Here is a 26,355-nt window from a genome sequence, read left to right on the forward strand (position 1 = left end):
AAGCAATAAATAGGTAATTATTCTTCTGAACTTCAACATGAGAGGAAATTGAACTTCATTTCGCAATTGGGAACTACTATACCTGCCTGGACTTGGCGACATTGTATGTGCTGTTGGTCTCCCTGTGCACTTGAGTGTTTTAATGGTTGAACCAGAGATTGTAGTGCCGAATAATTGCTAAATGTAGGTAGTCCAATTAAGCATTCTGGAATGTGATCAGACTGATTCTGGTTGCATTTATTCAATTAGTATGAGAAGTGCAAAACGGTGAAATTCCATTTCGACTTAAGGCTCCAACAACTAAACTCTACAAGCCCTTAAGAACTTTCCATTGAGAAATTCAGTGATTGAATAATTTCGGTTTTAGGAGGAAAATCATCATTCATCGGGTGAGAAGCCACCACTAAAAGAGACAACAGATGCGTTGTTTGAGAAACTTGTCTGATGGTGCCTTGAAGAGAGCCTCTGTAATTTCACTCACTTATCATCACTGCCCAACGAAATAACCAGTAACAAGACCTATTTAATACGTCATCAAAGGAGTGCTGTTTGACAGATATTTATGGGACTGATATAACATCTGAGAAGGGCAATGCATCCTTTATTAGGACACTAAAACTCCCAAACCACTTATCAAAGGCTTAGGAATAATACCACCTTTCTGCTAACAAGTGATTTTGCAGGATGAAGAAAAAACTAGGCCACTTTACCTCGATCAGTTCCGTTAGTCACAGAATCGTGTTTTGATGCTTGATTCTTGTGGATTAGGAAAGAATAATAGGATCTGCACAGACAGCAACTTCATACATTCAGTATTAACCGAGATATCACGCTTCGAAAAATTCGGTTTATGACGTTATCCACTGCGATAGAGACACCCTGAGTTTCTACCACTTTCCTCTGATCGATCAGTGAGACACACATTTGCACTGGTTACTCAGATCAAAACTCGGATGAAAGCAAGATGGAAGAAACCAAAGGTGTCACTGCTGCAGTGGGTGATGTCATAAACCTAAATCTTCAAAGCGCGATTAAAACCCACTTTGAGGTCAGATTAGCAATTTTTTTCATTCATTACAGTGTCATTTGAGAGCTTTCATGCAGGAAAAAACTAAAGACATCGGCGTATGTGTTTTATACTGTAGAATGCAGGAAAGTCGCTCATTCTCATTCGCCGAAATTATCAGCTAGGCCGTATTGATCCTTAGCCTTCTATATCTTGGATTGCAACTTTGCAGACTTCCTGTTCTACTTCTGCTGATGTGGTACTGTCCGAGGCCATTGTTGTTATCCAGTAATGGCCTTTGATATTGTCTCTCACCTAACTGACCCATTCATCTTGGGTCTCCTAAAGAGAAGGGAAGACAGTGGGGAAAACATTAAGAATATTTCCCTTCGCTAATGATATTACTGATGTTGACCAACAGATACACCTGCATATAAGTACAACTGAATTCATCAGATGTTGTGTCAATATTGAAGACTAACTCAGCTAAAAGTAATTTTTGGCGTTAAGAAAACTGGGAGAAATAATTCCATAAAAATAATGAGGTCATAATTTATTCAAAGAACATAAAAGGAAAGATAATACACTAAAATATTTGCCTTAAACAATTCTATCGTAATATGTACACTTCATTCAAAACTAACAAAAAATTCAAATCCTGAATGCCAAATGTTTAATAATTTATATCTGTCTTCAGTTTCATTTGAAAAATTATTTCCTGTACAACAACAAAATTAAACTCATGTTCTCAAAACATAAATATTAACACAAAAAAAAGAGGGAAAAAAAATAATCATTTAAAAAAAGTACAAATTGAACATTAAAATTATACAAAGGGAACGAAACAGTATCTAATATATACATCATACGTACAATATTACATTAACCCTTTCAGACCGCACATCAACAATTTTAATTTATCATTTACACCAGTTCTGACTCACTTGAATCGCTTTACATTTTGTTTCTCTTTGAGATATTACAATACTTTTTTCAGTTTAAAACTTGCGATGCAGACAGAAGACCCTTCTCATGTCCCGTAAGAAATACACAGTTTTTTAAGGGTCCTACTACAACTCGAGATAGGCCTACTCAAACTGGGTCTTCCCCATGATCCAGAGAAACTATCAGAAAGCAGAGTAAAAAGTAAGTCATTCTTACGGTTGCAGCACAGTATGAGAAACATAGATTTCGATTTATAATTGATTTGAAATTAAAGTTGGTTAAATGCAACCACAAAAAAAAAGATAGTGATCCATAGATGAGACTTAATATCTCCTTAACTGATGTTTTCCCCGGAGCTACGAGGTTTAACCTCTAAACGCACTATAAAAAATAGTGCGTACTTATATATGAGCCATTTCAGAAGGGAGATGAGAAACAATATTAGAGACTTTCACCTAGTATGCTTATAATTTCAATACCTACGCTTAAAGTTCTGATCAGTCTTCTGAAAACTTGAAAGAGAGGATGGGTAGAGAAAGTGGAAGAAAGAGGGAGGTCGGAAACTTAAATTTCTAAACGCCAGAAGTAGAATGAAGATGCTTTTGCCTGGAATGAAGTCCATAAAGAGAGAAAAAAGCTACTTAACCTTGAAATTTAAGTAAATACAGCATTATCACAAAGGAGATAGCAGTCTCAATCCACTTAGGTAGTTCCCAGACAGTGACTAGTCAACAAACACTAAAAGCAAGGAGGGAAAAATGAAATGTCTCGGGAAAAAATTGCTTTCAACAATTTTGAATTTAAGGTGAACGGTTACCCTGCAATTCATGTTCTATTCTGGGCATGAAAATGTCGGGACAAAAAAAATCAAGCACCTTCCCATGCAAATTAGAAAGTTGCATGTTTGATCTAGTGGTCTGTGTGAATTTACTTTGGTTAATTTCTCCGATTTTCCTTTGCATCAGGTATTTTAATCTAATATGTTAATATGGTTTTGATTTCAAAAGTTGGAAGGAACAATTGCACGCTAAGGACAAAACAGTGTGAAGAAGAAAAAGAAAAACACCAACAGTTCGCCTTTGACGAAGTTAAGATGAGTTACAGTTGTTGGGCGAGTCTCATGCCCCTCCTCCCCCCTTCCACCGAGGATTTTGTTTTGTATCCCTCTTAAACTTACCTCTGATAACACATTAAAAAAAGCTCTTAAACATAGAACAAGTTACAAAAACAAAATCACAATTCAGTGATGATATACAAGTGGTCAGTCTCTCAATAATAAGGTGCTCATGTTAAAAAAATAAAAACGAACTTCGACCATGTGAGGTGAAAGATGGAAAACCTTGCATGGTGCCTTAATTCACTTCTTCAGAACAAGCACGTTTGACAAGGCGCACGAGAAAAATTAGAAAACGTTGAAGGGAAAGAATTTTTAAAAAGTGTTTTCTATGATCAATGTATCAAATCTGTACAAGCGTAGTCTTCAAGAAATAAAATTACATTTAGTTTGCTATCATGGTTTTAGTCAAATAATTTAAAATCCGACAGTTCTGACTTTGCATTTAAATTGATTCAAATGATTAGTTAGAAGTATATTGTACTGACATACATGAATACAGTTTGTGTACATATATGTGAGAATACCGACTTAGATCCTATGTACAAAGGCAAAATTAAGTCACCTGAACTACCAACGCACTAACTTCTTCACACTTCCAAACTTAAAATTAGAATTTCCTACAACAAGATGAGAAGGAAAAGAGAAGATAACCTTACAAACTCCAATTATCACTAGACTGATTCAAACAATCCAACGTTCTTAAAATTTAAACAGAAATAATTTGATAGAGATGGATTGCAAGCTTGATTTCCGCATTTATCTGGCACTGCCTCTTCTTTCCTTCTTCAAAACACACCTCTCATTAAAGTTGAAATGCTTTTTTTTTCTATTAAATGACAAGATGAAAGGGCATAGGAGACAAAGAAGAAAATTAAAATAAATTAAGGGAATTTAAAACCTTATATTAATATCACATGACAAGATTTTAGTGAAAACTGTTTTAAGCAAAGGGTTGTTCTCAAGCTCCTTGACACAGAGAAATCAGATACAAATAAACACCCATTGGGCCGCACTCTCAATTGTTTACAGCAACCACTGGTTTAGGAAAAAACCATTTTACAGCTTCTTTCAAATTATTCAGACCGGTAGCTACCCTGATATGCAAAATTCATTGGGTTTTCATGGATAAAAGAAAATTGCAGAGGAACTTTGAATTCAATACTTTTCATCCTAGTTGCATCACTACGAAATGACATAAGGACTAAAAGAAAAGACAAGGCCTGCAATGAAACAAGCCGGCAGGTGAAATGAGATTTACCACCTTAGTAATGAGATAGAATAGTTCAAGTTACCTGCATTCCAATACCAGAAACAGGCCAAATTAACACTGAGATAAACTACGAACAATAACTCTGTTAATAAGCTGAAGTAAAATTTAAAACATCTCTCAGCATTGAAATGCTTGCCACTTCAAATTATTTGATTTTTAGCCACAGTCCTGTTTTTTCTTTGTAGACATATTTCTGATACGTTAAACTTGATGTAAAAAGAGGAAATGCAGATTATCTTTTCACTCAGACTAGCTCTAAAAACCCAATAATGGGTAATAATATATCAGTTGGTGGAAAATATCCATGTCATTGTCATGAACAGACACTAATATATAAAAAACCTTGCCTGCGTCAGAGAATCAGCAGGTGAGCTGCATTAGGATTCTGAGATCTGGCACATATTTACAGGGTAGCAGCTCAGAAGTGTGCAGAGAAAGTAAATTCAATGCTATATAGCTATCATTCTCTTAACTGGGCCAGTCTCGGTAAAGGGCTGAAATCCATGCAACACTAAAATGTACAAGTTTGATTCTAGAAAAATATTTAAAAAAAGTGTTTATCTGGCTCATTGCAAAATATATAATAGTATATTTCAAATCATAACAGCACTGCATGGATTGAAGCCCCTTTGTGCATGCACGGTCTTAAGTGAGTGACACAAGATTCACTTGAGATGCTGAAGGACAGGATTTATCACGGAAGGAAGACAATTGGAATACGGCTTGAATCTCTGTGAGAAGGAGCTCCAACCATGACAAGATTATGAGCATGGAGGGGATGTAGGCCGAGAACATTGGTATAACACTCGGGCGACCAGGGCAGCAACTTGCTGATCTAAAATTTGGCTCATAACCAAAGCTAGGAGGCGCTGTTCTTGCTGGAGGAAGAGAGGTCGGTTGGCCGGGTGACGTGAGAGATGAAGTAGGGTTCGCGCTGCGCGTCGCAGCATATCCAGACTGGTTCCCATACTGTCCGGATTATCTCGCAAAGCACTGATTCCATGCTGAGTTGCCACTCCAAGTGCGCTTTGTTCTGCTTGCTCAATAAATGCAACGAGGAGTGACACACAAGGGGACTGTAGAGCTATAGTGCGTGCCATTCCACTATCTGCTGCGGAGAGGTAGTGTAGTAGATTAACAGCAAACTCTCTCATCACCTGAAAGAATTCACAGTATAATAAGTTAAATGATTTTGATTTCCTTACAGAGAGAGAGGGGGGGAGGGGAGAGAGAGAGGGAAAGTGAGGGAGGTGAGAGAGAAAGAAAAACTTACCTCAAGAAAGGGTCAGAATTCAGGAATTAATTAACATATTTCAACATTCAACTTAGGCATGAGATACAATTAGAGTAGGAAATGTCATTTTAATACTCCTAAATAATAAATTAAAATTTTCTATATATTTGTATGAGAGTCAAATCTCAAAATTAAAAAAATTTGACTGGTTTTCCCTGATAGGGAGTTATCCTTTAGATGATTCTTGCTGATTTTGTACAGCACTCTCTTAAAATGTTTTATAGGAAAACTGCGGTGACCACTGGAAGAATATTTGATGAAAACACGTAAGTTCTTACCTGTTCTTCTGAATGGCATAGGAGTTTGGTTAACACAGATGCTAATCTTTCTAATCTAGAATACGGAGGTGTAGCAACAACAAGGTCTACATTGGAATCGGTAACACACAATTTGCATAACGCCTCCAGGGCAAGCCTCTGCGGAGAGAGATCCGGTGCTGTTGGAAAGCCATCTTGACCCATAGCAGCTGGACAAACTGCCCAATGAAGAAGCCCATCTAAAATCGGCCTGGATATATCTTCTGGTTGGGAACCTAAGTCTACTTGCCCAGCAATGTTTGCTGCTGACACCAGAACATTTTCCCGAAGAACCTGTAACATTAAAAGCAAGAGGATATTAATTAGAAAACTACTATCAGGATCTAACAATCAAATATAATCTGCAAACTTCGGGAGAGAGCAAAAAAATGAGTACCAGAAATTATTTTTACACGGTGAAATTTGCAGATGTGATGATATCGAAATTTACAAGTCAACAAAACGGATGCATAAGTTAATTTCCAATGGAACACTGACAAGTCAAATATCAATCTTAATCAATTAGGGAGAGAAATAACTTATCAGGGCGGGCTCCAGTACCGGATAGCTCACGTGAGAAACCTTCCACTTTGCAAGGCCAAACCGGCCACGTTTGTGCTTGTCAGGTGGACGGAGCTTCGGAGGTCCTCAGTTCAAACAACACATAAAGGGCCTGACATCTCAGCATCTGCTTGGACACTACCCTGCCCGTGCTACTGCAATGCTGCTTAATGGGCGAGCGATCATACCCTTTTATGCGCACATACTTAGGCGTTGATCAAAAGACGTAAATTTTGATTCTAAGGAATCATCTTTTCGCTAATTAAAAAGATCTGCTTTAACAACCGTGAATTATTAAACTGCCATTAAAAGCTATTCTGGTGGTGTCAATTCGATCCGTAAAATCATCCGATAGAGCTTGGAGTATCTTCGACTACATTTTGCAGCAAGTTTTGATAAAACTAAAACCTTAAAAATTTGACTTTTTTGATTGCTCTCCTGGGACTTGTTACATCCAAATTTCACCATGAATCTCCAACTCTTTGCTGCTTCCAAAATCTCATGGTAGATTAACCTAACGAAAATGAAACTACCAGACCATGTATCTCAGTAGGCAACGTTGCAAACTCTCTGTCATACTTTGTTTTTAAAATAGAAAACTACTCAACTTCAATTATTGAAAATTTTCATAACATTTCTTTCCTGTGCATAGAAAACTCTGTGAACACTTTAAGGAATGATTATTCTCCATCAAAAGAATAAAATGGGAGCAGAGATTTTTGACACTGCAAACAAAATTTGTGGTCTGGTAGTTTCACCTTCGATAGGCTTTCTCCAAAGGAAACAGTCAGAAATGTTTAAAGATTACTTAAAACAATGGGAAAAACAAGATTTATGCTGATCAATTGTTGGCAGAAGAAGCTGACACCTGATAATGAAATATATGGACGTATTTCTGTCAAACGGAACTATGTGCATTATGACGTGAGCCCTATAGTGCATGTATTCTTATGAGTCTCAGGGCTCATGCCTTAATGCACATAGTTCCATTTGATAGAAATACGTCCATATGGGAGTAATCTATACGAGAGAAATTTGGGAAATTACCTGTAAGTACTCCCACCACCATTCAGATTCACCATGAAGACTGGAACAGCAGTCCGCGCAGTCCGAGTCCTCTTCACGGTCATAGTTGCGTGCTTTGTACGTTCTCAGTGGATGCTCGTGATGCACAAGTAGGAGCTTGCCGATTATACTTAGAAATAGAGTATTCTTGGAAAATTCAGTTTCGTTTCCCGGAACAAATGTCAGGTTGCGAAGAATAGTCGACAGGCTAATACACCGCCTGGCAATAGCATCCTGTGATTCTGTTACTAGATATAAACTTGACTCGTCCCGTGCATAGCTCTCATCTTCATAATCGGACATTCGTCTTCGCTTCAGTACACCAGATGGGTCGTTGATGCGCTCCTTATCTTCATCTTCTTCTGACTTGGTTGAAATTGAGCTGTCTTTCGTATTACAATTACTAGTTTCTTCTAAAATCACATCTTTTTTACTACTACAACTTAAAATTTTGTTACTTGTCCTTGTTATTTCGTCTGTTTTACTACTATCACTATTATTACTAGGTTCACTATGCTCACTAATTTCTTGTTTTATTGACACACTAACCTCTTCTTTTATGCTAATTTCAGTATCACTTTTTATCCGCTCCCTTTTCTCCCGCTCCCTCTTGTCCTTTTTAACATCCTGTAGTATCCTAACAAACGGCACTAGATCAAACTCTCCTCTAAAACACGGAATAATGTACTTCGACTCGAGATCCAAATCTTCCTCACTTTCTTCTAGGTCCCAGTTGCGCCGGCCATCCAGGACAAAAATTTCATCATCGGCGTTGACAGTTGTGACAACACTCCCTTTCCGAGACTTGGTAGTATAGTCAGCACTTCCATTCAGGATAGTTACTCTGTCTACTGGGTCAGGATGCGGCCATACGCGTCCCAGGTCTGGTTCGACTGATTTGAATTTGGCTCTTTCATACCACTGGCGATTATTTGATACATTGTTTTCTAACATTTCTGAGAGAGCGTATCGAAAATGCTCCAGAAGAATGTCAAGAAGACCAGGCAGATGAGCTAGACCAAAGTACTGAACTCCCACATCATCATAGAGAAGAATATTAAGAACATCTAATGCCCAAGTTGTTTCAGCAAGAAGGCCACTGCGTAGGCCCATCATAATTCTCCATGCATCTACTGGAGCAACATCACCCTTCGTCAGTCTTCGTCGTTTGTAAGCAACAGGTGTAACAGCTTCTACACTGTCCGGTGGAAAGACTAGCTCTCTCTTCAAGGCTGGCTGAGGACCGGTTTGACCGGGCTGAAACACAGAAAAATGTAAATATTTACTAGAAGTATTAGCATTCAAGTAAATTGTTTCAAACAAGGCATTCATGGACACAACACACTCTTCAGCACTCTCCAATGTGACAGGACTTATATGATTCTATGGCGTCTATCCATGTTCAGACATTTTTTCAGACTTAGAGATGTATTATGGCTGCATCAAGACATGTCTTGTCTTGTTATTTAAGAAAAACTATTGACTTCTCATGCATCTACAAAAAAAGTACTGCTAATGAAACCGGTAGGGGAATCACTTCTTTAGTTGACAGTTATTGAAGTATGAAATGGCCTTGCTTGCAATTTGGCAAAATTGGTTTCAATTACTTTGATACATGTAGAATAATCGATGTTAATTAAAGCAGGCTACCTCACCTAAAATCAATTAATATTTGTAATGAATTTTAATAGTGGAAAACTGAGTGACAACTTGGAAGAATTGCCACATAGCTATCAGGGCAAAAATTGACAGATTATTGTGAATAGTGAAGGAATGAGAAATAAAGGTCAAGATGCTGTGCTCTGTGATTTGACGTGTTGACTGTCAAGGCCTTTCAGGTCTCCAGTCTCACAAGACCAACCAACACTGCACTTGCGTTCACAAGCTGTGGACTGACAGCTTCTACCTTGCCACCAGTGCTATCTGTTGCCTTGCCGTGTGACCATATATGACTGCAATATTCTAGAGGGAGAATCACTGACATCCCATTCTAATATATACATTTCTCGTCAGTTTTCTACTTGAAATAATTGTCCACTTTCTTTGCCGATTTCCTTGAATTCAAGGGACTAGTCACTGCCAACTCTTTGCGGGACGGTAAGGAAATCGACATGTTGACTGAAATTCAGCCACAATACCCACGGTTTTCAACTGCTCTTTTCCAGTTAAAAATTATCATTTCTAAAAAACTTTCTGAATTATGCTGAAGGCATATACGCACAATGGTATTAAAATAATGAGTGGAAAATGAAGGGAGGAAGAAGGACAACCCTCTCATCCTCTAAATGCTGCCCTTGATGGTTATGAGAAAATATAAGACAGAAGTGCTAATAAGTTTCGAAAAATAATGGGGGACAAACGACAGCTACAGGAGAAGTTATGAAAGTGCTCTCATTGAACAGGAGAGGGAATCTGCACGAAATTGGAAATACGTCCAATTGGAAGTGAACAGAACAGAATACTGAGATTTTTAGGTGTGCCTGAGAGTGGAGGAGGCAGAAGGAGGTCAGATTGAGACAGGAGCAGTAGCACTGAGCCAAGGTACTGACAAACCAGCAAACATTTCAACCACGGGGGAAAAAAGAATAGCCGAATAATTACCTTGACAGCTTGCGAGGGAGGAGGAGGCATCTGAGCAAAAGGCTTGGAGTCAGGCCGGATTCCAGGTCGTTCTTGCCTTAAAGGCGAACCTCTACCACTTCCTGGCGTACCGATCCACTGACCACCCTGCTGGGGGACAAAATAAAAATACTCTATGAAATAGGTGAATTTGCACGATAAAAAAGACAGGCAAAAATGATTTTGAACACAACTTGCACTACCCGATCATTTAAAAACCCTGTCTAGAGTTCGCAATGACTCTAGCTACGACATATCATGTTGTCCATCTTCAGTAATGAAGATCCCATAGAATGAAGATATCGCACAAATTGTTGCCGAATAAAAAAAAACAAAGGAATTGAACACAAAAAAGGGATACAAATAGGGCTTTGGTAGATAGAATTCTTAAATTCGTGGCATGTCTGGCGGCACTGAAATGATTGAAAGTTGTAGTAATCAGTCTAACAATGGATTATTTCAACATTAATCTGGCTGGGAAAATCTTTTAATTGTGGCAACAATTGGAATCTCTGAATTCTATTCATAAGCAAAAGAAAAGTTTGACCCACAAAAAAGTTAAGGGTGCATAAAAGAAAACCAAGGCAACATAACATTGACTTTTCAGCATTTAAGTGATCCAGAAAAGAACTGTTACACTGTTTTATTTCACCATATAGTGGTTTTATACTACGCAGTACCCCGTTTGGTACATGATGAGTTCACTAGAACTTCTATTGCTTTATTTCTCTCTATTTTCCCAGTGTTCTTAATTTTTATCTGAAGTAAAGGGAGGGGGGAAGCTAAACCTGATGTCATTTTTGAAGGGGTTCTGAAGGTGCTGTACAGAGATAATGGATGGGGGGAGGGGGGTTTGGGAAAAATGCCTGATTTCAGTAAGGAACAACTAAACACAATTACATTTATTACTAGAGGAGAGGGCATTTGAGGATAGAGATGACACACTGGGTTCCTCAAAATTCGATGGTGAAACTCTGTTATTTTTTTTTCCTTTCTTTCTTTCTTTCTTTCTTTCGTTCCTTTCTTAAACTATTAAAAAGTCCGAATTTCGGACCAAATGAGTTAAACTTGATGTGAATTAATAGAAAATTGGCTGCTTATCCGAATGCTATCATTTTGGCTAGCTGCTTCTGTTTCATAGCTTGATTGAGTGCCTGTTGACAGGACTCCGCAGAACCTATCATCGTTGGTAAAATTAACGGAAAAATGTGGGAAAATGAAGTAGGTAATATTTTTATTATTTTGTACAACCAGAATTGTCATCTAAAATTACTGGAAATGAGACCAATGCTCAAAAGAGAAACACATTTTACTTTGACAACTAAAACAGGGCTCCAGAGGAGAGGTGAGTAAGGAGAGGATTGGACCAAATACAGCCTTGACTGTTAATGAAGCCCTTCAGCCTCCAGGTTCAAGGGAAATCTGAACAACGATTGGCCTAATGAATGAGGTTTTTGTCCAAAACCTCGCCCATGAGACACCTCGCAGAGAAAGAATCGGCCCAAAACCTCAGCCATGAGGTTTATACTCAAGCAAGCGGAGGGTCAATAGCTCATACTCATTGAAACAAAGGGAAATACTGAAGACGAAAGGTTCTTTGCTCTGCCAGCCTGGTCAAGTGTTGAGTGATCTGGTATGTACTGATCTCCTGTACAGGGTTTTATGCCAAGGAGATCGTTGACAATTCCTCATCAGCAAGTCTTCTCATTAGTGAGGTTATGGACCAAAGCCTTGTGGCCGAGCTGGGGCACCGGAGGAGCAACACACCAACTCCTCCATCACGAGACTGCTTGCAGCTGAGGTTTCACCGTATCTTCTGCTCTTGAGGCCTGAGTCACTGCTCCAATGAAACCCTGTGGAGTAAAGATTAAGAATAATTCTTACCTGTGACATGGGGCCGTAAGACGCCTGATTAGATGCTGGAAACCTATGTTGATCCCATTGTGCTTGTGATTGCGCGCCAGGCCTCGGCCCCCACGTTGAAGGCGGAGCACCTCCACCAGGATAAGTACCTCTAAATTGATTATTACTATTGCTATTACTACCGGTCCAACCTGAAAAAGACCGCAATATCATCACTGATAAAATTTTTGTGAATTCAATAGAGAGGTAAATTGAGACTAGAAGCACAGCCCTAACTTGGCACCTTACCAAGTTAAAATGCATCAGGACGAAGGGTACATTCCGACTTGGAAAGGTTTCTGGACTAACCAGACTTGGTATTGGCAAAGCGAAAAATCGGGACCAAGCCCATTATTACCGAGTTAGCAGGGTTTTCCACTTAGCGGACTCTTTCCAACTACGTATAAACTCCTTAGACGGATCAAATATTTGGAGTTGCCATTAGGATCATTCCAGTGTAACATTCGTACGCCTTAGAAGTAGGGCTGTGCGAATGTGGTTTTTTTGATGGACAATCGAATCAAATATAATGAAAACGTTTCTAATTCGAATCAAATATTTTGAAAACGTTTCTCACTTGAAACGAATCGAATATTTTTAGTTTTTACTTATTTTTGACCAAAACCAACCTCTGTGTAGGTCGAAGTAAAAATCAAATAATTTTTTTCGTTTTGACTTTCAAATTTTGAATAAAGAAATTACTATTATAGATAAAAAGATCAAGAATAAATCAATTCATTTGATTATCAAATGGTTTGGCACACATTTTGATATGCTGGGGAAAGAAAAGAAGGGAGAGAAAATTGTTTCCTTTAATTAAGGACGAGCAATTGATTGAACTATCATGGAACTGTAAGACTGGTGCTTACTGTCCGAAAATCAATTTTATTCAGTTTTACTTCATATCAATACTGATCTCGCAAAGACACTCTAACAACATTGTAAAGACCGTGCTGTGCGCCATGTTGATGATGTATTAGGTGGAGCTCAAGTGGCACGAATTTTGAATTGATCCACCTAAGGCAAGAGTGCGAGTGCCATGCACTGGATGAACCAATGAAACTTTGGCCTTTGCTTACCTAACCTCAAAACAGGTAGTTTGAACTGCACACCAGATCAAGTTCATACTAGTGCGTCATCAATATGGCCGGATCTACGAATATTCGATCTTTTTTGTTAGATATTCAGTTTCGTCAATGTTGTCGCATAATTCGATTATTTGAGGTTTCTAAGTTCGAATCGAATATCGTAAAAATTATTTGAACTCTAATATTCGAGATTTTCAAATATTCGCACAGCCCTACTTAAAAGTAATATCTGCCACTTACTTGAAATAAATTTTCAAAGATTATATATCCAATGTAAAACAAGCTCAGTTAGTACTTTCCATATAACTAGATTTGTCTCAATATCAACCAATTTCAATGTGTGAAAATTTTGATGAAAATGGTGCAATGGTTGGGACGCCAAAAGTAGATACTTTGAAAAGACTGCTATGCTATAGAGATTAGAATCAGCAATTTCAGTACATTTTAGAGCCAAGTGTAGAACTGGGTAAAGAAAAGAATAGACAAATGTCACATCAGAGAATGGCACCATTCAACATAAATTTACATTGTAAACAATGGGCCAACTGATGATTGATGCACCCAGATTGATGTGACATTTGTCTTTTCTTTTCTTCCCCCAATTCTGAGAGGTGTCAATGATCATTAGATTTTTTAGCTTGGTGCAAAATTGGTCATTTTAGAAGCTAAAAAGTTGCGTGACACGTGGGACTGGGATAATAGCAATTGAACGGCAGTAAAGCACAACCTCTGTGATGCTGCTATTTGCATTCATAATGACAAGACATAGAAAAAATTTAAAATTTAAAACGCTGCTTAATAGCTGTTGTTTGATGTCAAGGATCAATAGCTTACCAGGATACATGGGTCTTTGGGGATTATAGGGTGGATATGACTGATCTTTGGTGGCAAAATCAGGATGGCGTCTAGGCTGTGGTGCTGGCGGAGGCATAACTTTGCTATTGGGTGCACCGGGATATGGAGCTCCAGCCCCAGGAGACTGCTGGTTTCCAGAGTAATTCTAAAAACAAATTGAACAGTAAAAATAGAAGAGTGAAATGAGGTGAAAGTACAAAGAAAGCAATACATGTTACGATAGAATGAGTGCAGGGTGGTGATCGAGAGGTACCGCACCACTAGGACTATGCACCATGCTGTAACTTAAACTTATTGAGATTGAGACTTGATATTTTGCGAGTGCTCCTAGCTCAAAGGTAGTAACTTTTGAGAACCCCAAAATTAAAGTGGACTTCTATGAAAAAACATGATATCCCTGATGTTTACAGAAATAGTGCGGAACTTTCGGATCACCCTGTATGCTGTACAAGGAAAATTTTCTTTCCTGTCAAACATCTATGAGGTCCTGTCAAACACCCGGAAAGCTAGTGTTAATCAATTAAGGCTAACGGTAAGTGCAACTATTAGCAATGTATCCCAGGGGTATTCTTTCGTTCAATATCAACTCAACTTATTCAGCCAAATCGTGGCAAACAGAGAGGAACTTTAAGACAAAAACTGTCTTAACTATAACAGACGATCTGGTGTAAAACAGAATCAATATTGCATGACAACAAACAAAAATCCTTGTCCATCCATGAAGACTGAGACGTACAGTGTAATTCAAGTTCCTAATTTAGCAACCTGACAGCAAACGTCTTCAACTATATCCTTTTCTTCATTTGGAACTACGTAAGCAAATAGCCATATAGATTTGTTTCTCATGACATACACAGAAATCGCTGGCAGACCATGTAATATTTCACCTTATAAAAAAGCATACTGAAATGAAGCAAGAAATCAACTGAAAAGGCAGTACTACTAAGAGCGATGACTGCAAGGGGATGATCATTAAAAAGAATACAAACCTGGTCAGGTCGATAGTAATCCTGTCCGGGAGGAGCACTGGAGGGGTAGGGTCCAGAGGAAGTAGGTGTTGTGCTGGTAGGCTGCTGCGTTGCGGAGGAAGCATTCGATAGAGTTGTAGGTTGAGGTCCTGGACTGGGACCACCGAATCCACTCCTAGGAGAATAATTTTGCTGCTGGTTACTAGGTATGTAGCTGCCGCCCCTGTATGGGTCTTGGTTAGGAGTTTGATTTGGCTGAGGGGGCTGCTGCTGAGGAGGCATATTTGGACCAGGGGCTGACTACTATTAGTTCCAGGCGAATAACCCCTGATGACAAAAAATACAATGATGAACCATTCTGCTGTTGAAGCCTCACTTATTTTGAGTGCCAGGGGAGGGGGGAGGGGGGAGGAAGTGTTTCCTTAGTTAAAGTGCCTAACTGGAAGGGGGAATGGAACAGAGGATTCCATCTTATTCAAAAATCTTAAATGAACAGTTAGGAATTTTGACTTCAATTACTAACTTCCCTGAAAATTCTCAGTGTTTAGAACATGATTTTGAACTTCGTTCATTGGATTATAGTCAAACCATACTTGTTGTTTTCCTTTTTCCCTTTACTGTAGCCATTATTACTGATGTTATTTTTCAGTAAATACTGGCAGATAAAACTCATTGATAAAGCAACACTCGACTGAGGCTTACCTTTCATTATCTTGTCCATACGGAGGATACATAGGTCTCGGCGAATAACCTGGGCCAGGAGGATACTGCTGTCCGGCATATTGCTCTGGGTACTGGCCTTGATACCCAGGTTGACCTTGATACCCCGGCTGAATACCAGCTGCTTGAAAAAAAAAGAAGAAAAAAAAGATAGAAATTGATTGACAAAGTCTCAGAAAATTCAATAGAATTTACCATGTACCAGACACACTTCTCTGATATCTTGTGTAACTTTCAGAAGGTGTCACAAGATAACTGATAATTCTTTTTCCAAAACTTTTTAGAATCCTTTCAAATTTTTTCCGGGTGATGCATAAGTAAATTGAGGCCCTTTCAAGAACTGGAACTCTTTTTTGACTTACAGGAGTGTCTCAAGGCAACGAGTGGTAAGTGTTTCTAGAACTTTCTTAAATTTACTCCACCCGTTAGTAGAGGGCATGGAGCTCTTGAGACAAGCCAAAATGAGGGTCCAGGGGGCCTTAATCTTGATGAGGGCTGCAAAAAAGTGTGACTGGTCATGGTACAAGTTGGCAATGGTAAAGACAAGTTTTGAATAACATGGTTTTACTTATAGATGCCACAAAATGGGTTTTTAAACCCATCTACAATTTTACTCAATGATAGCACTGCAAAAGGTGTCTGCATTGAAAACAGGAAAACCACCAAATTGTAGTTCCAGCTGTTTTTTTGACACTTTCAGGGATAAAATGGCATAAGCGGCCAGTTAATGCCTAACCAACAAACCCCACCCCTTATTCTGATTGAATTGAAATGTTGATATGGTGTTCTCTATCATGTGAGAAATAATTTTAAATTGTTTTGCTACAATCACCACTAAACACCTTCATAGCCCTGAAAGTTACATTATAATAGGATGGGTGGGAAACTTAGTGACAACACAGAATGGGGCACTTTTCTATTGGGAGGTTTTCAAATTTTAAGGGAGATGTAATTGGTGATGCTTGTCATAGCATACTGGAGTAACTTTCAGTTACACAACCAGCAGACATTTGAGCACTAGCGGTGCTATGGAAATAACAAACTATGATGTTCATGGCACCAGACCAGTCGTGATAGACTAATCTTGGCTCTGTGGGACTACAGACCAAGAAAGCCTTTTTGACTAACAAGTAAACCATAGGAAAGAGGCATGGATAGGACACCCTAATTTATACTTAAAATAAATTTAGAGTACACAATAAACCAGCAAAAATCTCCCATGAAATCTAAACATGTTTTGAGACCTGAGTACATGCATGATATCATCATCACCCACCAGAACCAAAACTCATACATTGTTTGCACTCAATAGGTTATTAACACGGTGTTTCAAAGATTGCCGGTTTCTCAAGAAAAGAATGCACAAGTTACGAAGATTCTTTCGAATGCCGTTATTCTCTACTCCATAAAAACACAAACGTAAAACATCATAATATACAAAACACACCTGGAAAAAAGGACCATTCTCAGGGACAGTTGAGGTCAAACAATTAGACATGAAAGATCAAAGGACTTCCGAAAAAAAAATTTCCTAATTTTCTAAAATGTAACGAGGAAAACCAACAATTTGAGGATTATCATGATCAACTCTTAAGCTGCTTTTGACCTTAAATTCAAGGTAGTGTTGAATAAAAAGGCAAAAAAATCCAAGGGATGCTATAGCTCCGAAAATTTAAAATTTCACTGAATAGAGGAGACCAGTCAATATTTGCTCTAAAACAGATTTTCCAAATGCTGATAGTACGTGATTGATTATTTTTACCAAGAGGTTTTACCACCTGAAGCTTTTGGAAATTTTAATACATGCTTACAATCTCCGAAGGGTGTGACAAGGTGCTCTTTAAACTTAATAATTTTCCTCAATTCCATTGTATTTCATACATGCTTTGCTAGGTAAAGAAGGAGGGGAAGGTGAAGGGGAAGGAGGATGATTAAGCTCGGTATGAACTCAAAGAGAATAGATAAACACGAGTAAAGGATGATGAAACTGGAAATTGTAGATTCGTTCATTAATCATGGCTTCTAAAACATTAACTTGGTGAGCGCACTGGACCAAGCTCAGTCTAATAAGCTTCTGGGAGGGAAATATGGGCGTATCAATGGATAACAGCTTCAAAAAAGCCAAATTCTGGAGCGGAGCTAGACTCAAAATCCATGCATAGCATGAATTTGAGCCTAACAAGACTGAGAGAAAAGAATGAACTCCACAGCTACATATTTGGTCTAATTTGTGATTTTTTCAATTGTTAATTCAGTTACTCTTGTTTTGATCACTTATTTATGAAGTCATCATCTAAAAATCGTACACTCCTACAGAAGATCTGAACTAACCAAAATTTATCGTAATCACACTTCAAAAAATTGTAAAATAACCTTAAAACAAAAATTATATAAGAATAACAGTAGGGTCAAAGGACAACTGTGGTATTAAGCAAAAAGTCAAGAGATGTGAAAACTCCACAAAAGTAAAGAATAGCACACTATAGTTTAGAATAGGAGGACAAAATTGTAAAGAGAAACTGGAGCACTACGTATCTGGAGGAAAACTTTCAAAGAAGAGTTGCAAATTGAAAAATTTTACAGAAATTAGCATTTTCTGCACAGCTTTACTTAGTTTCTACTCTATTGTCCGGCTTTTCCCCTAACTGCTCTTTTCATTATCCATGAGCTTTACCTTCCATTTCTGAAAACTCAATCATGTGGTTACTTAAAAATGTGTTGTTTGTTTTGTATAACTCCAATTGTTAAAAAAACAATTGAGAGAACCAGGTCACTAGTCGAAAAAACTAAAAGTATGCTTCCTGTGACAGGTTACAAGAGCCTAGTAATCTAAGCGCAACCTCCTTATCTTATTTATATTTCTTCAAATTTTCTTGTCAAAATACGAAAAAACACTGAGGACCGAGTTGGTCCAAGTTGGGTAAGCAATAAAACATGATTTATTATCTTCGACTGAAAGAAAAACCACGCGTATACTTCTCTCTCACACCACACGCACACGAAAACATAATAAAAACAAGAATAAGGGAAAAACAAGAGCATTTCAAAAGAAAGAAGACACCTGTACCTCTGTTCAAAACAAGTCAATTGATTAAAACATGAAAGGAACTTTAACAATTTAAAACGGTAGAACTTTGAACTCATCGTGAAGAGATATTCAGAAAAAATAAAACAAGGAACAAAAATTTAAGCAGAATCTGTAAAAGAAATTAAGTAATATATCGAGTAACATAACAAAAGTCTATCCATGTCCGGTGGAACTGGTCGACCATTTTACTACAAACGGCAATAGGAAATTATTTCAATAGAAATATTCCGCATTCAAAACCAAGCAACAAATATCATGCAAGGCATACGATTGCAAAGCTATACCTTGAGGACCATAACAGCTGTATTTGTGATTGATTTCTGAGTCTTCAAATGGATTTGACAGGTTAACATCCCTTGCACCATGGTTAACAAGCCCTAATAATTTAGATTAAAACTGATTATTTGTTGACAATCTAAATTTTATCTTCAAAATATCCTTACTTTCTATGCCCAATGCACTTGAAAGTATGTAATCTTTAAACGAATAAGAGCCATTAGGTAAACGTCAAGTGGAAATATTATACAAAACATAAACCTTCCCTTACCGGCAAACTTAGCAGGGGTGAAAAGTAGATTTTGGTTCCTCTTAGTTTAAAAACAAAGAAAAAAAGCGACAAGGCGGCACGAAGTTCTTGCCCTTCCCCTCTTTTGAACTGGCCCTTTCATTTTAAAGGCGCCTTTTTACCCAAAATTTTTTTGACTACCACCTATTTTTGGACTTATATTCACAAGTAACCACTACAAAAAACGTGTGAATTCCACTGCAATTTTTGCAGAAACACGCTATTGCAAGTAGACCTTCCTGATGTTCACAGCTTTTTCATTTTCAAAGCAAGCAACCTCGTGGTCATAACCGTATTATGGGGAAGTTTCTGCGCCCCTGATTTACTATGTGTGACTCTTTGAAAAATAAATTACAATCTTACAAAAATTAGGAGCTGATAATTAAAAAAAAAAATTCTGTCTGCTAATGGTCATTGAGCTCATATTTTCAAAAACCTTGAGATGACTTATCAGAACATGAAAAAAAAAGACTCTTCATGATGGACCAAGTGAGGTTCCCTGCCATGTTTCAGCAGCTGAACTAAGTTGAAAGGAACCGTAAATAACTTGATGCTGAAAAAACAAGGGGACCTTGCATACAAGGAGTCAGGAAATGTAGCTCAAGTCCACAATGCTTATGACGATGTATTAATATTTATATTTCAATAGTCTCTACTCTAATAACATTTGAAGCGATAGCGATTATTCATTATAACTATTTTAAACCTGGAAGAAAACAGAATTTGAATGTTAGGAATCATTAATAGATTAGTAAGTTCGAACTTCCGAATTTGCTACTATAGAATGTCAATCCACTCGAAATTCAAGTGAGTAAAGTACTGAGTGTATTTCAAGCACATTAGCCAAAAAAATCAAGAATCTTTCAGAATTTTCAAAAAAATTTAGTGACTTCTTTTATGTACTTCCATGGCGGAAACATAAAAAACATGGAAAAAAAAAGAGAGAAAAAGAAAGAAAGAAAGAAAAGACAGACATACTTTTATTCCCACACACAAAGCACATGCAGTCGAAACATTGATGTGCCATAATACTAAGTTACAGCACATCTCTTGAATTCATACAGTTAAAAGGAGACAATGTTACCTCAGACAGTTTAAAAAAAATTCAGTTATTTAAAACTTCAAAGGTGTGATTTCAAGTCTTGAAAGAATTAACAATTGAGGCACTAGATGCAAAAAGGGCAGAGTCTCGTCTAATATTTCATTCACTGTAAGAAAAGTGAATGGATCCATTTCATTAAAAATTTTACTGAATATTCCTTATGATTCCACAATTTTCTATAAAAAAAAATTCTGGAAAAATCACAAATTGAATTCTTCTGCAAGGGATTAATTCCCAACAGAGATTCTGAAGTGAAACACCGCAATCGAGAAGTGCCCTCTCCGCATCCAGTGCCTCAAATTTCTCTTACAGATTAGCTTTGTAGATCATGGTATAAAACACGCAACATAACAACAACAAAAGAGTATAGACCTATCATGTCAGCAAGAATAAATTCCTTTAAATTTGAAGCTCATAAATATGACAACCGAAGAGAGAAGAGGGCCTCAAAATTCCCTGGGAACAGAGGGGAGGGTCACCAGTTTCAATCGAAACTCGAATACTATCGCCCAAACGATTCAAACAGCACTGCCCTTTACACTAAGTTTTCCCTAAAGCCACCTGAATCCTACACAATACTTAAAATTTGCCTACTCCTGGATCTAAGGAACCCCTAACAGCTTCAGAGGGTCTTTGATGTAATATTGGAAAGATGCAATCAAATATTCTTGGCAAGAAATTGCACACATTATCTGCAATGTTAAGCGTTACAACGGCAAAGCCATGCCATCATGTTTGCCCTTCATATTTAAAGTTTTGTTCACACTGTGGCACCCTGACAAAACCAAATCTCTTGGGAGTAAGTCCTCTGAAAGGTGGCAATTCAGTAATCAGTTGCATACTCAACCATGTTTGTTAAAGCATCAAAGGAGACACAAGCCTAATAGCAGTGCCACTAAGTTGTGATGCATATTTTTTCATAAGCTGATAAATAACACCACCTAAGGGTTTTCTGTGTGACCACCTTCATCTTTATGAATAGAGAGGATGATTTTAATGACCAATTCTGCAGGTACAAGCGATCTCCCTTGCTTGGTTTTACTGAATTTTTATGCTCAGAAACATCCTTTTATCGAATTATGAACAAAACCAGATTTTAAAGCAGCTCTGTACTAGCCTACTTTCCAACTCCGGGTGTTAGTTCTTAATTTATCATCAACCATGAAAATTTAGTTGGAGAATTGACTATTGAAGTTATTAATACAACCAAAAATTAGTGAAGCTGTGCAACCTTTCAACAGGTTTGGACTGAACAGCTAGCTTTGATACAGTTTGATCATACAATTTGTTAAAAATTGTTTGCTCTCTTCACCATAGTTTGGCGAAAGATAGCAGTTTTCAGAAGGGGCTTGCTTATTTTTACATTTCATAGCAATACTTATGTATGAAGATGATGAAGGCCAAACTGATCAATGATCTCTCAGAAACCTTCCAGTTAAAACCCGAAAAGCCCAACGAATATTTGGATTTCCAGAAAACGGAGACATGTCTAAATGTAGTCTAAAACTTCTCCGCTAAAAGCGATAAAAAAAAAATCGAACATTAATCAACCAAGACCTTTCAATGCTAAAATAAAAAAAGAAAATGCACAAAGAGATTTCTACTATTTCAAATTTCATCATGCCACATTATTTTCATCAGGAAAATATGCGTGTTTGAAGGGACAAAACATGAGAAGATAAGCTTTGGAAAGATCAGAAAACACCGGCAGAAAAAATTATTACCAGAGTATCATAAAAGGTAGAATATCATTTTTCAAAATTGTACCTCCTTTCAGATCATCTTTATTGGCTGAATTCCACTCAAAGATCTTAAATAATGATGAATTTAAAAAAAAATCTACAGTAAAATATTGTACCAGAGACGAAGATCGAGAGTTAAAAGCAAGATCATAACACTACTGAAGTTGAGACTGTAAAAAAACGAGGCAAACGAAGAGAGAAACCTTTCAGTGATGAACGTGGGCATGAAATTTGACAACAAAAGTTGTAAAGGCGCACAAAGACACCAACAACAAATCTAATAGAAACCCTGAAAAGATATTTCACTCAGAGGAAACAAATAAGTAAGAAAGGAGAGACACAGAGAGTTTAGGAGATGGACCAAGGGCATACCTTGATTTGCTTGTGAGGGTGGTCTCTGGTTGTTATAATCAGGATAGCCGTATCCATAGCCATCCATTGAGCCTGAGCCCACGCCTGTCGAAGCTGCCAAAGAATCTTGTGAATTGGACGAACCTGAAATGTTACCTGCTATGCATGTTTATTTGGCCCAAATCAAATGCAACACAGCTACATTTCTAAATTCATTTCAACTTTAAAGGAAAATAATTCCAAGTATGATGAAAAACAGAACGGGGTTGCAAGTTTAATCAGATCTGAATATTCCCTGGCTTTTCTCTGACTTTAAGGAAAAAACCCCTGACCATTTAAGCTGAAATTCTCTGATTTTTACAAAATAAGAAAGAAAAAAGAAATCGAATAATTTAAAAACAGCGATGCAAACTTTGAGGCACCACAATCATATGCATCAAGTTGAAACTTGCAAATGACCCGAATACGACAATTTACATGCTGCCTGGAAATACTGTAAATTATTCCATACCTAAGTTAGAAAAATTAGAAGAAAGTTAGAAACAACTAATCAAGAACAGATAAGTGTTAATATGTAGATCCCTTCGATTTGAACAAGCGCACTAATCATGAGATCAGTGGCTATGGCGCTCACTTTGAGGCAAAAATTTACCTAAAACTCATGCATGCGATGGAGGTTTTAGCTGTTGAGCCGCAGCCCTGAGAATTCTCATGACTCAGAGCATAATTCCCTGACTTTTTAGGTTGTTCGGTCGACACCACAAATGAGAGGAACCATTTAAACTGACATGAAAATCAAGACAAGATGCCATCAAATAAAATTATTTCCAAAACCAGGACACACATCTATATGATGTCTATACCTAGATATGTATGTGTGGGTTTATTGTGTGACATATTGCATGATGAGCCACATCCTGCACAACACTCAACAAAGCTTGGACCTACTTGTGCCCACAGAACAGACGAAGTCACTATGCAACTTGGCCCGATCACATGACTATTGCCACATTACTTGCAGTGCGTCCTGTCATAATGTATGGTATGGCTAGCAGTGTCTTGAAAAATGTATAATTGCGGTAAAAAATCTTTTGCCGGCGCAAAATCTCTTGGTTTTTGGTTGTAAGTCCTTTCAAGATGAAAAAACCTTGGTACTTGAAACATTTATCATATAGGGACACTCGGAATGAGATTAATTTAGAAAAATAAGTCAATTTATGTAAAAGACAAGTATTGTTAGAAAAAACTACAATTTGTATTAGTAAGTGTCAGGATAAAGTTCTATTGAGAAGAGATAGAAAGAATATGAGAGGTGCTTTGGAAAGGATAAGGAGAGCCCAAACAAGATAAGCTTCAGGCAGGATAGAGCCACTTCGTAGCAAAAAATTAATTGAAGAGAAACATCCCACCCAAAAGCTGACAATCTATAACTTTAAATCTGTGAGAAGAAAGTTTCCTAACAAAAGGGACAAAAATGCTTATTAGAAATTTCACGGAATATAGAAGATATGTACCTGGAGAGGGGACGGATGCATTTTTAGCACCTTTCTTCTTTGAGGAGGCTTCTACTTGGTTGATAATTGGTTGCGGATCAATTCCACCGCGGTCAAAGTGGCATTCGAAAGGTAACAGATTCTTTGTATAATGTTTGCGCAATGTATAAGCTGCACTAGATGATGCTCCGATATTCAACAAACCAGCTATGTCCTTCCAGACTTTGTTTTTTGTAACCTAAGAAAACACAAACAAATAATAATCACAGATGATTAATTTCCCAGACACTACCGTTCTCAGAACATCTTTACATATCGAAAGCTGCAGAAATACGTATCTCTGTGTACGGCATTGCAGATATTTCGCCATGCTTCATTTGTTAAATTGAAAACTCATAATCATCATTTCTTGAAAACTTCGGTGATTCTTCCGCCCTACGATCAGAATATTGTGCGAAAATTTCAAGTCATTATTTTAGGCTGAGATTTTGAGACACTGCAAGTAAAGTACGCATTTTTGCAGTTTCACCGCAGATGTTTGGTTTTGGGACATAGAAAATAGATTTTGACAAACTTGGGATTTGTTCCAGAATTCCAACTTGGAGCCTTTAGATAATTTTCGAGCCATGGCGATTAACACTGAGAGAGGAGTTGATTAGTTTGACTTTTGAATTATTTCATCTCCACTAACAATATCAACTCAACAAGATTGCTAATTTTTCATTGAAAAACTGAACACTGTTCATTCCGAGATGATGAAGGAAGAGGAGATTCAAATTAGCTGTAAATGTATCTCTTAAGGGAGTAGAGCTAGAAAATCCACATGTCAATAAAGCCATAAAATTTAAAAAATCATTCTTCTGAAAAGTGCCTCCTCTTTCTCATAATCTAAGGAAACCGTTGATGACTTCATATTTTAGTTTCAATTTCCAGTTATTGCACTCTCTTCTCTGTTCATCTTTCTAATGATAATATAATTTAAAAAAATAAAATTCAATTAGTCAAATGTTTTGCTTTTGCTAAAATTATCTCTTTCTCCTTTCGTGTTTTCTAGCATTTTAGGTTGATTGCCTTTTTGATGGAATTAAACAATAAATATTTTGTTACTTGTGTACTTGAACAATTTATTTCTTTCAGATTCAAATTTATCGTTTTCCTTTTTGTTAAATGTCCACAAAAAGAATTAATTAAGGGGATTGTTCATATAGTAAATTTCAACAGAAGATATCCTTGTAAGTTCAAAAACAAGGAAAAAGCTCAAATTGAATAAAGAAGTCATGATGACTATGGAATGGAACTTAAAATTCTTTTCTTCAACCTTCATCTCCTAAGAATACAGATTCTTTGTCAACTATAACTGTTCCTGGCAGGCCAAAAAAACACAAGAAAATAACGAAATACGAATGCTCCATGTCATGATTTCCGTCAATTGCCGTGACACTTCTAAGCGGTGATGTACTGTAAGAGATTTAATTTAGTTCGAAATCAGTTCAAAGCGAACTTGTGAAAAGCACCACTAACCTACAGCAGTGATACAGAAATGTACTGTTCCAAAGTTGCGACTATCATGGCCTGGCGCGATCAACAAAAAACTGATACTTTTGGCAGGTTTGGCAGTGAAAGTGTTACTTGCCTTTTTAGAGGTAACATTAAATTAGTTCCATCATTCAATTATTTCAATTCGGGAATAACTTGCCTTTTTAGAGGTAACATTAAATTAGTTCCATCATTCAATTATTTCAATTCGGGAATAACCAGTGCTATACCAACTGCTATTTAGAAATATTGAGCTTGCTACTGAATTGCTATCTAACTAGATGCAAAATACAAATCTCAGTTCTAATAATCAGCACTGACATAGCACCCTTCTTACCTCTACATTTTTCCACACGGATACAAAAATAAATAAACGTATTCTGTTTGGTCTTTAATGATTCAAAAATTCAGAATGTCTATCTGACTACAAGTGAATCCATCAAAAATTCATTGCAGTTTTCTCATAACTAATGAATCGTAATTGAATGATTAAACACATTTTTCAAGTTGAATACTTAGGGCGCTTCAGTCTTTTCTTGTTTAAATTAATAGAAATTTTAGGTACCGATGAGAATCTGTTAAACTGAAAGTATGAAATACTTATTAATGAAACTTTCTATTAAATGACACACTCAGCACCTCATGAAAATTTTTGAACAAGAAATGAATACTTGCAAAATGGAAACTTCAACCAATGCATTGAAATATTCGTGCAAATTATTGGAATACTTTCGGTTTTACTTTCATTATTTTTTTGACGAAAAGTTACCTG

At 37.2% G+C, this 26,355-nt stretch overlaps 1 protein-coding gene across 18 annotated transcripts in view; it reads right to left on the reverse strand.

Moving 5' to 3' along the window:
* Positions 1-1,544: 1,544 nt before the first annotated feature.
* osa (trithorax group protein osa) overlaps positions 1,545-26,355 on the reverse strand; it is a 112,695-nt gene continuing 87,884 nt past the window's right edge. For 7 of the 18 annotated variants that reach the window (XM_072296147.1, XM_072296145.1, XM_072296144.1 and 4 more), the window contains exons 15-25: positions 24,069-24,285; positions 22,576-22,710; positions 19,079-19,171; positions 15,689-15,827; positions 15,008-15,161; positions 13,998-14,163; positions 12,058-12,227; positions 10,156-10,284; positions 7,537-8,811; positions 5,911-6,222; positions 1,545-5,495 (exon numbers count right to left, since the gene is read on the reverse strand). In XM_072296147.1, the coding sequence (XP_072152248.1) occupies positions 5,100-5,495; positions 5,911-6,222; positions 7,537-8,811; positions 10,156-10,284; positions 12,058-12,227; positions 13,998-14,163; positions 15,008-15,161; positions 15,689-15,827; positions 19,079-19,171; positions 22,576-22,710; positions 24,069-24,285 (3,186 nt within the window). In that variant the 3' untranslated portion in view covers positions 1,545-5,099. Of the gene's footprint in view, positions 5,496-5,910; positions 6,223-7,536; positions 8,812-10,155; positions 10,285-12,057; positions 12,228-13,997; positions 14,164-15,007; positions 15,162-15,688; positions 15,831-19,078; positions 19,172-22,575; positions 22,711-24,068; positions 24,286-26,355 lie in introns of all 18 variants that reach the window. The other 11 variants (XM_072296153.1, XM_072296148.1, XM_072296154.1 and 8 more) reach the window with 9 other exon arrangements.

The sequence above is a fragment of the Bemisia tabaci genome, chromosome 2, assembly GCF_918797505.1.
Source record: "Bemisia tabaci chromosome 2, PGI_BMITA_v3".
NCBI classification, from domain to species: domain Eukaryota; kingdom Metazoa; phylum Arthropoda; class Insecta; order Hemiptera; family Aleyrodidae; genus Bemisia; species Bemisia tabaci.